Source organism: Rhea americana, unplaced genomic scaffold (genome assembly GCF_003343005.1).
Source record: "Rhea americana isolate MKP2758 unplaced genomic scaffold, rheAme1 scaffold_330, whole genome shotgun sequence".
In the NCBI taxonomy this organism is placed as follows: Eukaryota; Metazoa; Chordata; class Aves; order Rheiformes; family Rheidae; genus Rhea; species Rhea americana.
The window spans coordinates 667,754-688,638 of NW_028186458.1; the positions used below are offsets into that span (position 1 = coordinate 667,754).

A 20,885-nucleotide genomic window follows, 5' to 3' on the forward strand; every position below is an offset into this window, starting at 1 on the left:
GAACGTGTCAGAGAATGGACAGATCAGCTGAAAATCCAGGAGGGAAACAAAGTCAGATTTATTTTTGCATAATGCCATATGAAAAGAGGGTGTTCTGTGGAAGTTATGGCCACACTGGTTAACAACAGTCGCTCCTCAATATTGCAGACAGACTTTACAATTAATTTTGAACCACAAGTTCAATACACTCTGATTCACTGGCCTAATGAAATCTCAGTGCCAGTAAAGCTCATGACAGTTCCTCACAGGTATATACAAATATACCAAGCTGAGGAAGAGAGAGACACTCTTGTTTCATAAGCTGTTTTGCAAATACTCAGGGGACATAACATTAACATGATTAATTTGAATACTATAGTAGCCAAAACAGATTTAGAGAAAAAACAAATTTAGGGAATTAATACATAGGAAATGCAGGCTTGACAGTCTTAATTTGGTGTTGTTATACATAGATAGTTTGGGGCAAATAGTTTACTCTCTGGAAAAGTTTAGTTACCCCAAATAAAATCTGCCATAGAATTTTGGCTTAAGAAAATAATAAAGAACATATTTAGATAGGCAAAAAGAGAAGTAGGGCAGTGTTTGCTTGGGAATTTGCCAAGACGTAAGAGAGGGGTTCAAGTCCATCCTCTTCCTCAAGGATTTGAACTCACTACTTGTAACATGCCCTTATCTTTCTTATAAAGATATAACCCTGAGACAGATTGCTCTCAATTTATGTTCCTGGAGCTGTTTCACATTGCTCAGAATATTTAAAAAATAATTCAGCCAAAGTTTCAATCCCTGTGCTAATAAATCTTTTGCACTTGCATATTCAGAATGTATGGAGTGATGGATCTCTGTTCTACAGTATCACACTTCATGTATTGTTTGTTACAGCATTATCATAGGATGCAAGAGAAAGATCCAAATGCCTGTACGCAAGATAGTTTTTGGAGGGGACAATGAGGAGAGAAACAGACAAACAAACAAACAGAAATATTTCATAGCACTGTGAGCTAAAAATCAAACTTTTTCAGTCTCCCATGCTGCATTTCCTACGCTTTGATTCAGTAGACAAAACAGGAAAAATCTAAGTGTAGCACAGTCTCCTGTATGATGTAAGCAAATGCTATAGAACTACTTATAGTCACTGGTTAAGCTTGCTGTATACCAGTTCATTCCAGTTGAAACCTGGTAACTTGTTCCACCTCAAATGGGATGTTCTTTGCCCTGCTGATATTTAAGGGCCAGAACTTGAGTACCACATACCAGAAACTTTCATTCTTTTCATGGACACCTGGTACAAGAAGATGGAGCCCAGCATATATGACAGCGCTTTGCTATTTAAAGTCTAGGTGACTCAGTGATTGGCACTGTTTTCTCAGGCTCTCTCCACCAGCATCACTGCAGAGATGTTTACCTTCTCCCAAGACATTCTTAGGAAAACATGATTCTCCTGATTACTTGAGAGCCAGTATGTTTGAAAGACTTATGTTAACAGAGGTAGACAACTTTGTATTGAAATTCAACAAAAAAACACTTATATGGCATATCAGAGGACTTACTCTAACAAGATTATTTCAGTCTTCAGAATCTGTGCCTCTTCTATCATCAGCCAAGTGTTCAATTAATTCTCAAAGAATCTGAAGAGATGTTAATTAATTTACTAAAATGTGTGCCTAATTCAAAGCTGGTTCTTTTTATTAACATCGAAAGGCTTTGGATCAGGTCCTATTAAAAAAAAGTCTCTCTACAAGCCTATTGTGTATTTTGCTATCAGGTATACAATAGGGCTTCTGTGATTCCTCTCCCTGCCTCACCTATTATTATACATACGCTAGGAGATAACACGTCATTAAAGAGGCATAAATGTCAGTCAGAGAGTCATACAAAAAGTTGAAGAAAGGTTTCTTGGTCTGCCAAGTAGTAGCTCTGATAAGGGATCACCTGCCCAAGAATAGTGCATACCTACTTTACCACTAACATTTTCTTCCCAATGTACAGATGCCTTGCCATGAATTATTGTGGTTGAGAGTTTCAGGGGAAGCAGGGAAAGAGGGAAGAGAGAAAAAAGAATTGTTTCTTTAAAACCATTCAAAACTTGTATGCCTGCTTCTGCATTTGAAAATTACTTATGCCTGGAGGTTAGAGAATGGCTGCTCCTAAGCATCTGGCTTCTGACTTCACCTCCACCCCTGCCACCCAAAATCATTTTTTTATGGGATTCAAAGTAGTTATTATCATTTGATAATTTACAACTACAAAATACATGTTCTCAGATGACATAGCTCTGGTCTTCACAGTAAATCAAGGCCTGATCTGTAAAAGGGTAAAGTTTCCCTTACACCCAACTAGAAAGACAATAGCAGATACAATACCAAATACCAAATGTAATACCAGATGTATGTAATACCCCAGTGGAAAAGGAAGATTTCAGTACAAATACATAAAAATGAAAACTCATTCCCTACGTTTCCCTCCAAAACACTGTTCATTTACAAGTTTTTTAACCTCAGTGAGAAGTGTAATTCTTGAAATTACTCTAATCCTCACAGAAGACTAACTAATGTCACTTTTCACAGTTCAGGTCCTTCACAGCTGAAGTCTTCTCCTTAAAGAATTAAAGACAAGATTCTATTACCCTTACATTGTGTAAATCTCTTATATTGTGAATATCCACTACATATGATAAAGTACTCAAAATTCTACAGAAACATTTTTCAAAACATGGCAAATCAAACCAAACTAGAAAGTTTGTAGGCTTAGTCATTTTGAAGATTAAATTTAAACCTAGGAAGCTTCTTGGAAGAAGATTACAGAAGGTGAATAAAGGAAAAAGAAATCTTGTTTTCTCTGACAACACTATTGAGGAAAAAATCATGCAGAATGCACAGATGGGACCAGTGTCTCATTGGAAAGTTGATGAGGCATCACAAAGGAGAAAAATGGGACCGTCAAAACCTACATAGCAGTTAAAGTTAACTTCAATTTAAAAGGATAGGATTTCCATGAGTCTATAGATCTTTATCACATGACTTGCACATGTTTACAGAAATCTTGGACAAGAAGTGTAGAGTATAGAGCTCATCTTTCACAGGAAGTGCTGCTAAATTTGCAAAATGCATTATTCAAAAAGCCAGGAAGCTTCCAGTGTACAGGAGGCTGACAGTTGCATCAGAAATCTGACATCAGCAGTGAATTGTGGACTGACAGCAGCTCTTAACTCAAGTGGAATATTATTGTACAATAGAAGCAAAGCATTTAAAGTTTGCCCTGGGAGAGGGAATTAGAACTTGCAACACATCAGAAGCTACTACAGCATCACCTCAGCCTCATCCAAGAGAATTATCAGTCTGTGTGCTCAGAGAGTTGGCATTCACTATTACATCTTTTAGAGCTGTAGAAGTGCCAACAAACAAAAAGTATTTTAGGTCAGGTGCTGAACATCTTCCACAATGAAGCATCAATGCATTGAAGATGTGTGGCTGGACTGTAACTGTAACTGGATACCGTAAAACAGGACAGTGAATATTCTGCCTTTTTCTAGAAGAATACAGTAATTGCAATGATTTCTTGACTTTTACAAAAGGCGGAGTTTTCATTTCAGAAAATATATGTACTTCTAATTGACTTCTAATTGCTACAAAGAAACTCAAACATACTTTAGAAAATACTGATATTCATAGGACACACATAACGCTTGCTTGCCAGTAATGTCAATATTCTTAGATTAAAAAAAATCTATATACCACATGTAACTGGATTTTAAAAGTTCATGAAATCCAGACTCTTTCCAAACATCATTCTCCTTTTTAGGAAAAAAGACACAAATTACACTGGAACATGTTTCAAGTTGATTAGACAGAAAACATACTCAGTGTCAATATAGTAGAGAAAGATGTTGAAACTCTGTACCTTACAGCTTTTGTTCTGGTTCCTAAGACTTACTGTGGGTATGGGGAGCCACCTTTTGGTCATCACTGTAAATGCAAAATCAATAATACCTACCATAGATGCTGCAGGTTTCTGTCCTCTGAAAAGGATTCTTGGTAACTGCTTAAAAATGCATCAGCAATACTGAGAGGTACAAAAATCATCTTTGGTTTAACAGCATTTGCAGTATGTCTTACCTTACAGGGACAATAGGGATGATTAATCTCTGTTTGTGCAAGGGTTTTGAGCATGCTACATGCTCATGCTACATGCTACATGCTGTTGTACACTGTGGCTTCTGTTCTCTCTCATATTACTGATGCAGATCAATTCCCACAAACTTGGACTATCTGTAGCATTTCGTTGCACTAAAATGAGGATTAAATGAAACAAAAATACAAGCTTTGTAGACTTCTCTTCCAAGAGCCCAGAATTAAATAAATGAAAAGGTTCTACCTGAATTACAAATTACTTCACCCTTTCATCACTGTGATTGATAGATAGATCACTGTGAAAAGTAGATTAACAAATAGAAAAGATCAACAAACTGCTACCAAGAAATTTCAACGAAATAGGCTGGATATTGATGTAGCAAGACAAAAACCTCAAAGAATGGAAAACACAGACAGTAAGCCCAGAAAAGGTCAACTGACAGGGCAGAAAGAGAAACCTATGGAAACTGGCCAGAGAGATTAAACTTAAGCCCCACACAACTCTTATTTCACATTGAAAACCACAAACCATTCCTGGAACGGAAGAAACATTATGCTCTCTCTTAGTGTTGATCCAAGCAACCTTTTTAAAAGTTTCTCTATTTTATGGGAAGAAACTAAAGTTCCCAGAGTTTTCCATTTACTCCTCCCTCAAGACTCTGAGGCTGTTGTTCTTTCTGTTTTCAACTTTAAATCATCTTCTATCATATTCAGCTTTTACTGGTCATTATCTAGTAGAATTAGTCCGTGAGACAGAGAAGATGAAGAGGGGATACGTAAACATTGGATATCCCAGATGCAGCAGAAAAGCAGCACTTATGAATTTGGATACAGACTTGAGAACATTAAGAAACTTAGACAAATTGCAGGCTATTATATGACCCCTCCCTCCCAAAAAAAGAAGAAGAAAAACAGACTGGAAGTAAACATCAGTTTGTAGTGAAGGCAATTAACAGAGACCAAAATGTAATTACTTGCTGCCTCCTACTCTGACACCTTTCAAGAAGCAGTTTTAATGACCAGGTGAAGAACTACAACAGTGAGTGAGTGAGTGAGTGAGTGTGTGTGTGTGTGTGTGTGTGTATGCATGTGTGTGTGTGTATGAATATATACACACACATATGAATATATACATATACTATATACAAACACATATATAATACATAATATATACACACACACACATATACACACATAAATATGTATGTGTGTATATATATATATACACACATACTATATATATATGAATTAAATCTCTCTCTGTTTATTCACATGGAGAAACTGCTGGTGTAGAACCAGCATCCCTGCTATGTTCCTCCCATAACAAGCGATTGTCTCCTGTTTTGTCCCAGATCACTATTATAAAGCTGGATACGCCTGGTGCAGAGCCTGCCTGTGCAACTGTGGTGGTGGCTCATAGTTTCCCAACATATCTTTTTGCCAACATCTGCTTCCTTGTTTCTCTAATTTGATCTTTAATGCTCAGTATTTGAAAATATAACAGGGCAACTAATTAAACCACAAAGCCTTTCTGAAGATGAGCAGACTTTTTCATCTGAATTTAGAGCCTTTTCAGTTCTACCTTAATGGCAGCAATAAATGCCATCAACTTCCTTTAAAGGATCAGCTAACATCCAACCAGCAATCTTCAACCTTGAGGCAAATCTCCCCAACCCCTGTCAAAGCATTTCATGACAAATAAATCAGGGGAATTTCATGTTTCTCAGTGGTACCCCAATTGCTGACATCTCTGAAAATCTCACTTTTTTCTGTAGAGGAGATAGTACTGTAAGAGTATAAACAATCTTAAATATTGTGCATTTAACAGGACATAGTTTGAGTAAAAACTGTCTTAAAATAATTAATGTCTTCTGTGGTTTCTCTTAGATCTATAATTATTTACTTTGTTAAATTATCTTCACTTTTACCATGCATACTTCTTATTTATCTTCTAAACTGTCTATTAAGATGGAGAATAGAATAGACTGATCATCTTTGTTTTTGGAAGTCCATTCTCAATTACCAACACAATAACATTATATTTAGATTGCAAACAAGTCTTAAAGGCATTTAAATCCAAAGCAACAACATTTTAAAATTGCAATCTTAAAAATGGTTCTGGAAGTATTTCTTTTAATACCTGATTTTGCAACATTTTTAATAAAAGAATCAATGTTTCATGCCTACATTATGCAACTGCATTACATTCTGAAGCTGGAATTATTTAGGAGGAGCAATATTTCTTACAAGAATGATTAATGACCTGAAAAGAAAAATCTGATGCAGTTACACCTCTCGCACATCAGGCAAATACATAGAACAGATCAGCATGTTTTGTCCAAAGCTTGGAAAGCGTCTTAGTGCCTCCCAACTGTCCGTAAATATATTATACTTAAGAAAAACCCGGTGCTCCAAGTTTGTAGATAATGTAATATCCCTACTCATTATATAAATTCCATCATTGTGGAGAGTGCAAGTCAAGTTAAGACCTGATTTTGATGTATTCTCTTTGAGGTAGAGCCATTCTTTGGTAGCAATGTTGTAAGACTGCACAGTTAACACATCCTCACTTTGGCTGGATTTTTGGTTTGGTCCAAGTTCATGGATACAACCTCCTACCAGGTATATCGTTTCTTCAACAGAGAGCATCTGTTGCTTGCGAACATGGACATGACACAGTTCAAAGTTGTTCCAGGAATCAGAAGTGGGACAGTATTGCAAAATGTTCATATTCCTGTCTGAAATAAAGGAGAGATTCATAAATAAATAAATATATTAGAAGGTACTTTGGCAGAAGATTCTTCCTCCTTGAATCACAGAATTACAAAATGATTGAGGTTGGAAGGGATCTCTGGAAATCATCTAGTCCAACTCCCCTGCTCAAACAGGCTCAAATGCAGGGTGACATTAAACACGGTTGCATCCAGGCAGCCTTTGAAATCTCCAGAGAAAGAGACTCCACAACCTCTCTGGGAAACCTGGTCCAGTGCTCTGTCACTCTCACAGTGAAGAAAYTCCCCCTCACATTCAGGTAGAACTTCCTATGGTTCAGTTTCTGCCCATTGACTCTTGTCCTGTCGCATGAGACAACTGAAAAGAGTTTGGGCCCATCCCCTTGACAMCCTCYCTTCAGGTACTTWTACACATTGATAAGATCCCCTCTCAGTCTTCTCTTCTCCAGGCTAAAGAGGCCCAGCTCTCGCAGCCGCTCCTCACAGGGCAGATGCTCCAGTCCTCTGATCATCTTCACAGCCCTACACTGGACTTTCTCCAGTAGCTCCATGTCTCTCTTGTAGCCCAGAACTGGACACAGTACTCCAGATAAGACCTCACCAGCTCTGAGTAGAGAGGCAGGATCACCTCCCTTGACCTGCTGGCAATACTCTTCTTAATGCACCCCATGAGACCATTGGCCTTCTTTGCCACAAGGGCACATTGCTGGCTCATAGTCAACTGGTTGTCCGCTGGTTGTGCCTAGGGTTATTCCTCCCTAGGTGCAGGACTCTGCACTTGCCCTTGTTGAACCTCAGGAGGTTCCTCTCTGCCCAGCTCTCCAGCCTCTCCAGGTCTCTCTGAATGGCAGCACAGCCCTCAGGTGTATCAGCCGCTCCTCCCAGCTTGGTATCATCAGCAAACTTGCTGAGNGCCCCAAGCCTGTACTGGTGCATGGCGTTGTTCCTCCCTAGGTGCAGGACTCTGCACTTGCCCTTGTTGAACCTCAGGAGGTTCCTCTCTGCCCAACTCTCCAGCCTCTCCAGGTCTCTCTGAATGGCAGCACAGCCCTCAGGTGTATCAGCCGCTCCTCCCAGCTTGGTATCATCAGCAAACTTGCTGAGGAGGCACTCTGTCCCTTCATCCAGGTCATTGATGAATAAGCTGGACAAGATGGGACCCAGTACTGAGCCCTGGGGGATGCCACCAGCCACAAGCCTCCAACGAGACTCTACGCCACTGATGACGACCCTCTGAGCTCTGCCTTTCAGCCAGTTCTCAATCCATCTCACAGTCCACTCGTCTAACCCACACTTTCTGAGATTGTCTAGGAGGATGCCATGGGAGACAGTGTTGAAAGCCTTGCTGAAGTCAAGGTAGACAACACTCATTGCTCTCCCCTCATCTACCCAGCCAGTCACGCCATCAGAGAAGGCTATCAGATTGGTTAAGCATGATTTTCCTTTGGTGAATCCATGCTGACTACTCCTGATCACCTTCTTTTCCTCCATATGCCTGGAGATGACATCCAGAATGAGCTGTTCTATCACCTTTCCAGGGATGGAGGTGAGGCTGACCGGCCTATAGTTGCCTGGGTCCTCCTTCTTGCCCTTTTTGAAGACTGGAGTGACATTGACTTTCTTCCAGTCCTCAGGCACCTCTCCAGTTCTCCAGGACTTTTCAAAGATGACGGGGAGTGGCCTGGCAATGATGTCTGCCAGCTCCCTCAGTACCTGTGGGTGCATCTCATCCGGGCCCATAGATTTGYGTATGTCAAGCTTGCCCAGAAGATCTCTAGTYCTATCCTCCTCAACCAAAGGAAAGTCTTCCTTTCTCCAGACTTTCTGCCTTACATCCTGGCTCTGGGATTCTTGAGGGCTGCCCTTAGCAGTGAAGAGTGAAGCAAAGAAGGCATTCAGTAATTCTGCCTTCTCTGTAGCCTTTGTCACCAGGTCCCTTGTCCCATTCCGTAGTGGGCCCACATTTTCCCTTGTCCTCCTCTTGCTGCTGATGTATTTAATCAAACCCTTCCTGTTGTCCTTAAGGTCCCTTGCCAGACTCAATTCTAAATGGGCCTTAGCCTTCCTCGTTGCATCTCTACATACTCTGACTGCATTCCTATAATTCTCCCAAGGAGCCTGTCCCCTCTTCCACATTCTACATGCTTTCTTCTTCTGTCTGAATTTGGCCAAGAGTTCCTTGCTCACCCATGCAGGTCTCCTGCACCCTTTGCTGCACTTCCTACTCACAGGGATGTACTGTCAAGCTTGTGTATGTCAAGCTTGCCCAGAAGATCTCTAGTCCTATCCTCCTCAACCAAAGGAAAATCTTCCTTTCTCAAGACTTTCTCTCTTACATCTAGGCTCCAGGATTATTGAAGGCAATCCTGTCTAACATGCTGTAGGTGACCCTGCTTGAGCAGGGGAGTTGGACTAGATGATCTCTAGAGATCCCTTCCAACCTTACTGATTCTGTGATGAGTAAGTTGAACAACGCTGGCTCTAGTACTGAGCTCTGGGGAACTCCACTAGCTACAGGCCTCCAACTAGACTCTATGCTGCTGATGACAATGAGCGAGTATTACAGACTGCCGGCACGTTACTCCACAGCACAACAGTGTAGCAGAACAGGGAAGAAATTCTGATTATTGAGAATTGCAGTTGTTTCCTCTTGACAATAAAGCCTGAACATTCTTTTCTATTGCAGAGGGAAACATTAAACTACTCTGAACTTTGATTACATGATGCAAATGGTCTGGGAATGGGGATTTTAGCTAAATAATCCCTATTTGTTAACCTACTCTTTTTGTTCTGTCATTGATTGATACTTAAGAATTCCTTTCGAAAAAGGAGATGGAGCAATATTTTGCTCTCCACCAGTGATCACAGATGAATCAAATTATCACACACACACAGTATGTTTTATTAATGGTTGCCAGGTGTTATCATTCTAGTTTTAATTTAATACTCTCATTTAATGCTTTTTAACATTTCACTCCACAAATCAAAGTTTTATGTAATAATATTCAAAAAGCTAGTTACATTTCAGCAAGTGGTGTGGATGACCTAAGGGCACATTTTCAGTGCCTTGTAAAGACAGAAATACACACAATGTCAAAATCCTTTAAGAACTGGGAACTCCACGCCCCAGAATGAAAAAAGGCTGAGGCTCTATCGCTGCTTTATTCACAACTCAGAGATGCATCCATACTGTTATTCTATGAAATTTTTACAATATCTCCCTGATTTACAATGTAGAGGAGGCCCTAGATAAGTCCTGTATCAAGACTTCACTAAATTAGCACAGAATGCACAGGGCCCAAGTTAGCTAGTAAATTCAGTTTCAATCTCTGGAGACCTGAGCTTAAATTCAAGCTCAAATGAGAAGCGATAACATGCTTGCAGATTCCAGCTTGGTCTGTTTAATAAAACCTGTTCCCTATTACAAGTTTACTCTATATGACGAACTCCAGATGAGCCCACAAGTGGAACAGCAGATGGTGATATACTGGCAAAGTTATGTAAGGGTACAGGCACAAATAGTCATAAATATATCAGTTTGCCACAAATGGAGTGCATTAGCAGCATGGTTAGGAAGATCCTGCTATAACATTTGCATGGCCAATGATGACTATTAGTCATTGCTTATTATTTTGTACTATTTCTTGTCTCATTAAATAAAGGAAAAAAGAAGAAAAAAGTCATGGTAACCCTCTACAAAACTTCTGACCAAAGCTTTACATGCGGATGATCTCTTTATTTAAACAATGTATCATTCTCTCACCCATTATGGCAGAAAAAAAATCCGCATTTCCATCTGTTAAGTTTCTATGTCTATCCATAGTAATAATCTTCCCAGGAAAAATGTGCTATGGTTTGAGAGAAATCATAAGAAATGGAAGCCTATTGTGATATGGCCCTAATTTGCTCAGTCCAGAGTTTTATTTCCATAGAAGAAAAAACTAATACAAGACAAACATTTTAGTTCCTGACACGGAACTTTTATTACTCAGAATAGATGCTGTTGGTTCACAGCTAAAATCCTAAAATTAGAAGGAAAATCTTTATTCAAGAAGGGTCATAACGATTTAGAGTGGGAAATTTCAGATCCTGCCATCTTTTGAAACACGCAGTCTCAAAAGACTGTATGTCTTCTCAGAAGAAAGATGTACACACATTAAAAAAAAAATCCACAAAACTTATCAAAACCACATAGTTATTGAGGTATACATAGAAACATTACACAAAAATACATATTAATTGCTGCATTTGTTTTATTTGGTGAATAGAATGAAACAGCAAATGAGCCTCATTGTGTTTCAGCTAGTTGGAAGTGACTTAACACTTTCCAACATCTGCATGACTTGGAATCTTAATCACCACTATAATTTCAGTAATGTTGGTTTCTAAGTCTGATTGCTGTCCTAAGCCAAGATGTCATAGAAAAATGGACCCTAGGCCTTGATTCAGTAAAGGATCTTTATTTATAATAGGAACAGGCCTGACTTGTCATGAATGGACTTGGACTTATATTTAAGTCTAAACATGTTTAGACTAGTTTTTATCTACTGCTCATGTTTTTATACTGTTTTACTATTCTGTTTCCATTAAATATAGACTTAAAAAAAAAAGACCTCTTGAGACAGGACCCTGAATGTCAATGGCAATCCTCTAAGATGTAGAAAAGGCAAGATAATTCATTGACTCTCCTTCAGTTGAAACTACATATAGTAAGTTCCAGATAAGGAGTTTGACATACAGCAGCAATCCTGACAATATATGCTTTGTTATTGAACTTTAAGGGACTAGGATCTGCTTCAGCAACATGCTGCTCTTCCTATCCATAACACCAGTAGGAGGCAACCTGAAGAATGAACAGCATGAGCACCAGCAAAACAACTTGCAAAGTTTAGGGGAACTGAAAAGAAAAGTTGGTGCTCCCATAGTCCTGTAGCACTGCTAACCAAAACAGTTTGTTCTTCTTACCTATTCTCTCTCTGTAGATAAAAATGACAAAAAATAACCGTAGTCTCTAGAAACAATGAGCCTTCCCTTTACTCTGCGCTTCAGTCTCCTCTCCTCCCTTGTCTCAAAAGATGTTTCCCTTTGGACTTCACAGCAAGCGTCCTGTGCAGGACACCCTTCAGTGCTAGTCCACTTGAACATGTAGGATGTCAGGGGGCACAATACACTTCACTGGTCATTTAGTGGCGATGATAAGAGGATCAGGACTAAAGAGCACACCACAGTGTGCTCTTCCACATGGAAACAGGCACTCTGATATCTTTTGTTTACTTCAGGAAGGTCATCAGGTTTTGGGTCAGAACAAGCTGCACGATACTCCATTGAAGGTTATCTTTACCACAAGAACCACGAGGGATCAAAATGCATCTCTACAGACTCTGACATTGAAAAGTACAGCTTGCTCTACTATTGGTTTAGCTTTGTTTGAAATACTTGCTCCAAAAGCTGAATCATGAATGATCTCTCTTCTAATTTTACCCTCCACTTGGAAAACACAATTTCTTTTCAAACGATTGTGGTCAAACGAAGTGAGTAAAGTCTTAGAAACAGGAACTTTAAGAAAACCTGGTAAATACTAAACATTTGACATGAAAGAAAAATCAGCTTCCAGTCCTCTGAAAAAAAAACGGTATTCCACCCAAAGAATGGCATTATGTATTTAAGGAATGAACAAATATGAGCTCTTTTTAAGTGGCTTGCTTTTCCACTGGATAAAGAAAAAAGTTGCAGGGATTGCAACTTCAAGTCGTTCCTACTGATGGTCCCCTCAGAAAAAAGTGTGCAAAAAAGAAGCAAGTTAAAAATGTTGGTTCCTGATTAAATTCTTATTCCATTAAGTTATTTCAATACTGAAAATCTTACCTATAGCTTCAATTTGCCTATGAAGCATTGAAATGCTGTAGTGAAAGGGTTATGAAACATATTAATATATGAGAAATACCAATGCAGGCAGATATTTTCTTAGTATCTTTCCTTCTGCCATTCTAAAACAGATATTTTAAAAGGTAAACAAAACAGTATCTGTTGAGACCTCTATTTCTATTTTATGACTAAAATTTAAAAGTCCTCCAGAAGGCTCATTTACCTCAGAGGAACAGCACCCAGCTCCACACACTAATCAGTCAGATGGTAAATAACAGCCCAAATATTTAGTTTCAAAGTGTATATGCTTGTTGGCCATAACTGGAAACCCTAGCATTAGGCTCTGAAAATAATAATCTGATGCCTGTATGTCAGAGCAAACTTTTGATTTAGTTTGTCAACTATTTTCCAAGAGTGATTTATTTTTACTTATTGCAATGAGTAATTACACAGCTTCCTACATCAGTTTAAAAGTTTCCTGAAAAAGAAAAGAAAATGATCTGCACCTTAGAAGTAATCAGGTTAAAAAGAAAAATTGAGAAGCTTGGTACCTCGTGTCGTGTATCCTCCAATAACATAGATCTTGCCCTTGCACTCACAAGCTGAGAATTCTGCAAGAGGGTTTGGCAGGGATGCTACAAAATTCCACCAGTCATGTTCCGGGTTATAACACTCCACATTGGAAAGAGATTGACCACCGATGGCATAGAGCTTTCCATTTACAGCCAAAAGCTTAAAATTGGACCTGAAAGATAGAGATTGCAACATTAGAATAGATTAAACAGATACACAGAAAAATATAGGACAGTTCTTCCTAACCAAGCTCCAACATATTTATTATGTTCAACATGTTCCATCTCTTAATATATTACAGCATCTGAACTGTTCAGTGTATGTCCAAAATACACTGTACTTGCTTGTGACAGTGCCTGTGTCCACAGAATGTACCGGTGACATTCTGGAATTTAATGATGCTGAGACTGATTAATATTTTATTTTGGAATTCAATCTTTCACAATTTGGTCTGCAAACTGTTTAGTTAACTGATGTGTTCAGAGGATGTCTCATTTTTCTAGGCTTTTAGTAAAGTGCCTTAAGGATAGTAGATAAAAATATATTATATATACGCACAATCAAAGATATTATTTTAGTTAAAATTCCAGGAATTTCAAACAAGACTTGAATGCTTATGAATGTGTACCAGTCTTAAATTGTAGAATTAGTCTCTTTAATAACCCTAATAAACAGAAATTTAATGTGGTACACATTGAATCATGTTCTGCAAAAGATAGAAAAGGAGAAATTCCTGTGTCTTATTCAGCATTAATTTAAACTACTAAATACGCCCTCCATCCCACTGAAGCAAAAACACATTCATAGTTGAACAAAATACATTCTGCTTCATAGGCAATGCCCTGTTCTTTTCTCTCAGTGTATTCTATTATGCTGTTGTACTTCACACATGACAAAAGATAATTTTCTAATTACTGAGGCAAAAAAAAGCCTTATATTTTGTACTTTTAAGATAATACAGACAGAGAAAATCCAGAGTGAATAAAGAACTGTCTCAAAAGGGATCTGGGAAGCAAGGGGGAAGGAGATCCATGAACGTGTCAATGACTATTAGCAGTATTCTTGTAGCTGTAAATGGTCTGTGGATATTAAAGGTGCAAGTTTGTGGGATCAAACTGGAGGGCCTGAAGTTGGTGGGCTTGCATGCTCATCAATTCCTTCCAGCTATAGAGGGTCAGCCCTTCCCCTTTTCGGAAAAAGTCTTACTTATGTCTAGCTCAATGCCTAGTAAGACTGTTCCTTTCATACTGTTCATTTCAAGTCAAATCCACAAGATTTAACCAAGTACTATTTCAATTAACTAAATGTATGAAAGTCATTGCAACAAATAAGCACAAGGCTAAATGAGGCATTGCATTATGTCGGTAAAACTGAAGTGATGCTTTAGCCTTGCACTGGCCTGCTAGGCAGTAAAGTGAATTTTACTCTGCATTGATCCAATATTCAAAGATTACAGCTTAAGTACTTTTGCAGGGTTTTGTCTGGACAAAATGAACCTTGCTTAGCAGCAGACTCCCCTGTAATTTCTTTTTATTAAATATATTTGGAAAAAGAATGTGCTTCCAGATGGAATCATTTTGTTCTTGTCATCCTGATATAGCTTTGGAAACTAAAATGCTCCTCTGAATGAATTAATTGCTTTTTATTCTTTTTTTTTTCCTGATATTTATGATTAGGTCACTCTGTTCATCTCCTCTCTACAGCAATTATGTTTTCCATCTTAGAGAATCCAGAATAACATGGCAATCAATAGTGGATATGAAGTGAGAATAACTGCTTGCAAAAATGTAATGATTTTCAAAGCAATGTACCTGTTCTAAAAGTTATGGTGAAGAAAATCTATAAATGAGGGACAAAAATGCAGAATGTGAATACATGCATTTTCTAAATAATTCTTTAAAATCAAAAGTATGTTAGAAAGCCTATAACTCCATGTCTGTGCTATGATGGAGATGATGCAGGATTTTTGGCTTAAAAAATTAGTTGACTTGCACACAGATAGTGTTCATTATCCCCAAGATCTTTAAGGCACTTTTTAAGCATGGTAAAAGCTCTTCCACAGAAGACACAACTTCACAAGACAAGTATGAAGTGTTGTAATGCAGAAGAACTGATTTCTGGAATGTATTAAACCACAAGGTTCAGTTTACTTAAAGATAGCCATAAGCACACTTTATATGAATAGTAGGGACAACTACTCAATGTTATCATGAAAAACTTCTGTCATTGTCCCTTTCATGCCAGTAACAGCAGGTGTTTATATGGAAAACAGACATTAGGAAATATTTAGTGTATTTATACTCTCTTTTAATGTGTTATAGCAGCTGGAAACAAGGAAAGCAAACATAGAGCAACCAGCCAGCTCTCCACAACTAGCAAGTGTTCCATGGACTGCAGCTTGGCAATAACTGGACTTAGTCAAATTCAATTGTGATACAACTCCACTCACATCAATGAGTTACCTAAACCTGGGAGATCAGAAATGCTTTTCGAATGCCAGGCCTAGTGTGTACCCTTCTTGCTGGGACGAAAGCTGGTATGAACTATGTATTCTGAAGTCCCTCGTTTCCTCTAAAAGGAACCCCAGGAACACAAGCAAGAAGGAGCTGTGCAGTTTTACAATAGTTCAGATCACAACATCCCACCACCCCCTGCAAGTAAAAAATTGTAAAAAAAAAAAAAAAAAAAAAAAAAAAAGTTTAAAAAAGAGTCTTGTAAATCTTGTAAATAGTTCAAAAAGTCTGGACAAATAGATGACCAGGACTGCCAGACAAATCTGCCTTACAGCTGAGGCAGACCCACTGAAACCTTTTCTTGGGAAGTAAGAGCATGCATTTGAGATCTGATGTTCAGAGTAGGTTTGACAAATTGTGAAAACAGCCCAGAATTATCACAGTGAGATTCAGTTAAGCAAAGTATTATATACAGGAAAGGAGAAAAATCTAATAGACAAATATAAAGGATCTGGGGGTCAGAATGCATATTTTAATACAAGACAGCATGCAACATCTTGCAAAAAAGCACATTGTTCTAGGGCTGCATTAACGGCCATATGATCTACATGTAAGAGACTATCATAAAAGTGGTTATAAAGAGGACAGCAAGCATTCTTCTTGTCCACTGATAGGTATCATTCTGTACAAATCTAATGATTTCTTCCTTCTAGAGTCAAATATTAACCTATCATGAATGTTCTGAGGGAAAATAAGAATGGAATACACAGGTGAAATGAGCACATGCAGTAGAAATCTTATGAGTACATTATTTTTAAATGGTAAATTTCAACTGACGGCATCAATTTAAATAAAACTATGGAAAGACATTCAAGTATATTACTTGAATGGTCCTCAAGCTCCTTGTTATCTTCCAGTCCCTGTAGCCCAAAATTGGTCTTGGACAGCTTTTACATGAAGTTTCTTCCTCAAAAAAGTCCAGGTAGTTCTATGAAATATAGTTGTACAGCAAACACAAAAGCAACTTTCAAAGATCAGAGATCTAGAAACTACTTGGGACCAGCATCAGATTTAGCCTCAGAAGGTAACAGGTTCAATGATCAGTTGCAAACATCCTATATGAGCCTGAGTAAACTGTTTTGTCTACCTTATGCACGCATAAACAGGGGAATAATATACTACTAATAAGTAGTAGTAATAAGTTTTCTTAAGCTTACAAGAGTAGCACAACAATAAAATATGGCAGTTACCTATTGTGGACAAATTTGAAACTATGATAATAGAGCTCTATACTTAGAAAGAAAACTAAGAGCTATAACATGAATCAGAATGACTACAAAGTATTCAGTAGCCATCTGATGGTTTTTGTCTTCTACTTAGAAGTAGAATCTCTTTCTTCTGTGCAAGTGCAGAGAATCCCAACAACCTGGGATTATTATACTAACACAAATAATTAAAGATACAAATATTATAGAATTTACAAGGTTTTTAAGGGCAGAGAACTCACATTAAAACAACTCAACATAATTATTTCCATAAATACTCAACCTTCTCTTCTGGCAAATGCATCCATTTATATGGGCAAAATCTAGATATTGTTAAAACATCATCTGAAGTCAAACCARCTTCAGTGGGAGCTAGAACTCTGCCTCAATGTACATAAAAATGGATCCATGGGATCACACATTAGACACAAATTCTTTTGACAGTGTTGCACAACTCTGTTTGCCAAGCAGCACACTAGGCAATTGACCTACTTATCTGACTGTAGCACAACAAAATAAAAATATAATGCTAAGCAAACTGCAGCTCTAACTGCAGTACTTCTACAGCTGTCAGGCATAAGTGCTATTCCTGCTGAATGAAAACTCCATGATTCTAAAAATCTACCTGCTGTTGGCTCCTAAAGAGGGAAAAGAAAAGAGGGAAAAGAAAAGAAAAAGCGTGAGAGTTGAGACTCCATGAAGACCCTAAAGTCACCGACACATTTTGTGAAGGGGTCAGCAGAGCTTCCATGACAAAAACATTCCTGGTTTATTATTCAGGGAGCTACGTACCAACTTGCTGTTACTTTCCAGTCTAGAGACATATTCTGGATTCTTTCTGACTTGCAATAACTACAATGAAATGTAAGAAAAGAGAGTATTCGAAAAATAACCCTTTGCAAATTACTCTTTTGCAATAAATTGCTAATGTGAAATTCTAGCTAAGGAGTATCTTGCTGTCGCCTGTGATGAGCTTCAAGATTAAGTCAATATGGTAGTATAGGTGTAAATAGAAATATAAAGAGAAGGTACTCATTTGTTAACATCTGATATGACTGTAAATCCTAGAAAAAAATGGAAAATGTGGGGAAAAAATGCTGGGCTAAAGTTTGAACATCCAGGCTGAAAGTTGAAAAAAGGGCTTTGCAGAAGCATTTTTTAGCAAGTCCTCATTTGCCACATTGCAGAATCATCACTTGTAATAACATCTCACTTTTGCTACACACATTATACAAGCCAATGCCTAGATCTTGTAATTTGATTCATGTGGTATTCCAATATTTATTTCAACAGGAGACACTGTTTGGGCTGACCCCTTCAGCCACTTTCACTAAAGCCAATGTGCTCTCAGTCATGCTCAGGAAGTCAAGACTGCAAGCTCAAGGCCTACTAAAATGACTCAGTTCTCAAAGGCACCTCAATGAAAGCTGCTTATAGGCTCAAGATGCCAAAAAGCATCTACAGAGTATAAGAAAGTACTTTAAAAATCTAAATACTCATTTAAGGACAGACTTTTTCTTCAAACCCTTTCCAATAAACCAGAGAGACACTGTGTTTCTCATCAGTTCCAACAACTGATTACAGATGCAAAAAAATTAGTTGAATTCTCACAACACTACAGGAAGTGAAAAAGGGGATGGAGTAGGAAAGAAACAATTTTCAGTCAAACCCCTGTTTTGAGGGGGTATAGGTTGCAAGCGCACTGAAATAGAGACTGCAGTTTTACTACACAGACCCTTGCTCTGTGATTGGCTAGGGTCTCTGCTGCTTGGTGAACATTAAATTTACTGGTTGGAAAAGAGATTTTCTATTCTATGGTGAATTTTGGTATCCTTATGTGTTTTAGTTCTGAGTCAGATCAAGAAGATAAAAATTTAAATACTTTTTGTAAAATGGAAACAATGAAGAAATCCATGCTGGATTGACAGAAACATTTTGTTTCAATGAAGTAAAAGGCTTCTTTCTGACGACCCTGCAATAAGCTGATTTAGATAGAGAGAATTCTGCCTTAGATAGGGGGATGGGAATCTGTTCTTGGAGTGCCCTCGGGTCTTGTGCCCTGTTATTCTTTCATATATAAACTATAACAAATGATAGTGAATATTAGCACAAACATAAATCCCAAACAATTTTAAAAGTTACAGGAAAAAAAGAAAATTATCAAAATGATGAATGTCTACCAAATCAAAATACTCTCCTAAAAGGAGAAATTTCTCATAATCTTTTCCGGATTTTTTTCTGGTGAATATTGCATTGAAACACAGGCCTACAGAATATTCAGATTTTTATGAAATTACCAGCCAATGAAAAACTGCTCCAATTGAAGTTTTATATCCATCTCTAGCTCTGACAGACAGCACATTTCCACTAAGAACAGTAAACCTTGTCACATATAGTACTGGAGTTACAATGCACCATGAAAAAAAACTAAATTGAGAATTTTGTATTTGCTTTCTATCTTTGTTATTTGAATACGAGTTTCTATTTCCAGCACAGGCAGCTTACTGGAGAGACCAGCTTCACAAACCTATGCTACAACTTAAAAGCAAGAGGCACCACCATGCTGAGGTGAATGATTACGTGTAATGCAGGGTAATAAGATAGCCAAGACTTCTTCAGCTGATGCCTAGCTTGCACTCTCCCATAGCTATGAACTTACTCACAAGTATTTACATAACAGAGCCCCATCCTCCTTACCATTGCCTTGCTACAGCCGTTACCTGTGTCAGGCTGCAGTGTTGTGCTGTTGGATAACTGTTATCAGCAAGGACTAGGTTTGTCAGGCCTATTTGGTAGCATACAGCCAAGATATATAGTCAAGCACTGCAGTCCTTCCCATCACATGATGCAACACACACTCGTGACTCACGGTGCAGATACAGACCTGAATCACATCTCATAACTCTGAGTTCACTCAACACTGCATGATTCAACAGGTTGTATTTTGATAGTATACATGAACATATGTATTACAGGGAGCACAGGTTACCTCTTCTGGTTCATTGAAGCCAGCTGACTCCATTCATTTAGGCAAGGGTTGTAACAATGGGCAGTTGAAATCTCCTGGCTGGTGATCCGGTATCCCCCAACAATGAACAGATAATTGTCCAGCATCGCTGACCCATAGCCTCGGACATTCACCAGATCAGGGGGCATGTTGTTGGCCAGAGGAAGCCACCTCTGGTCTTCCTCATCATACCTCAGCATTGACCAGGGAGCTTCCACCTGAGGATGACAGCCTGGAGGCAGGCCCAGTGAGCAGGCACCCATGAAGTCTCCAATGGCCACAAGAGTGGCAGTGCCCTTCATCCGCCTCTCCTTCAAGTGTTCCTGGAGAGCATGGGGCAGGAGATGTGGCCGAGCATCAGGCCTCCGTAGCACCTGATGGTAATGGGCAGCCATGAAGTCTAGACAGGCATTGTGCAAGTCCTGGAGACCATAGACCTGAGCCAGGTGGTGCAGCTCCAAGCAATTGCCCAGCCTTACCTGGGAGAGGAGCAGGCGGAGCAAGGGTGTGACCTGCAGGAAAGAAGCAGCCTCCACTAGCTCCTCCAGCAAAGGAGGCTCCTCATCACCCCCCTCCTCCTGCTCCAGCCTGGCCAGGCAGGAGGTGTTGATGAAGTCCAGCACCAGCTCCAGCCCTAGAGCACTCAGCCCCCCACGCAGTAGCTGCTCCTCCTGGCCTTGCCCTGCCTCCTGCATGCCCGAGCGGTACAGGGCGCGGAAGTAGTCACTTTGCTCGATGAGCTTCCTCTTGCACACCGGGTAGCACTTGTCCCCCAGCCGGATCTGCACCACCTCCTCCCCCGCGTCGGCCCCATTCCCTTCCCCCTCCTCTTCTTCCTGCTGCCGCCGCTCCGCCAAGGACAT

At 39.0% G+C, this 20,885-nt stretch overlaps 1 protein-coding gene across 1 annotated transcript; it reads right to left on the reverse strand.

Moving 5' to 3' along the window:
* Positions 1 to 6,248: 6,248 nt before the first annotated feature.
* KLHL42 (kelch like family member 42) lies at positions 6,249 to 20,885 on the reverse strand. The gene is made up of 3 exons (XM_085311076.1): positions 20,005 to 20,885; positions 13,276 to 13,469; positions 6,249 to 6,865 (listed from the first exon to the last, which is right to left on the reverse strand). Exons 1-3 carry the CDS (start codon positions 20,883 to 20,885, stop codon positions 6,414 to 6,416), a joined length of 1,527 nt encoding a protein of 508 aa, XP_085167202.1. The 3' UTR covers positions 6,249 to 6,413.

Bases quoted from the DNA above. Each gene is read 5' to 3' on its own strand.
- KLHL42 (XM_085311076.1), bottom strand. From the start codon at position 20,885: ATGTCCTTGGCGGAGCGGCGGCAGCAGGAAGAAGAGGAGGGGGAAGGG. The intron at 13,470-20,004 runs GTAACCTGTGCT...TCTATCTTTCAG, and splicing joins GCTTCAATGAACCAGAAGAG to GTCCAATTTTAAGCTTTTGG. The intron at 6,866-13,275 runs GTACCAAGCTTC...CCTTTATTTCAG, and splicing joins TGGAGGATACACGACACGAG to ACAGGAATATGAACATTTTG.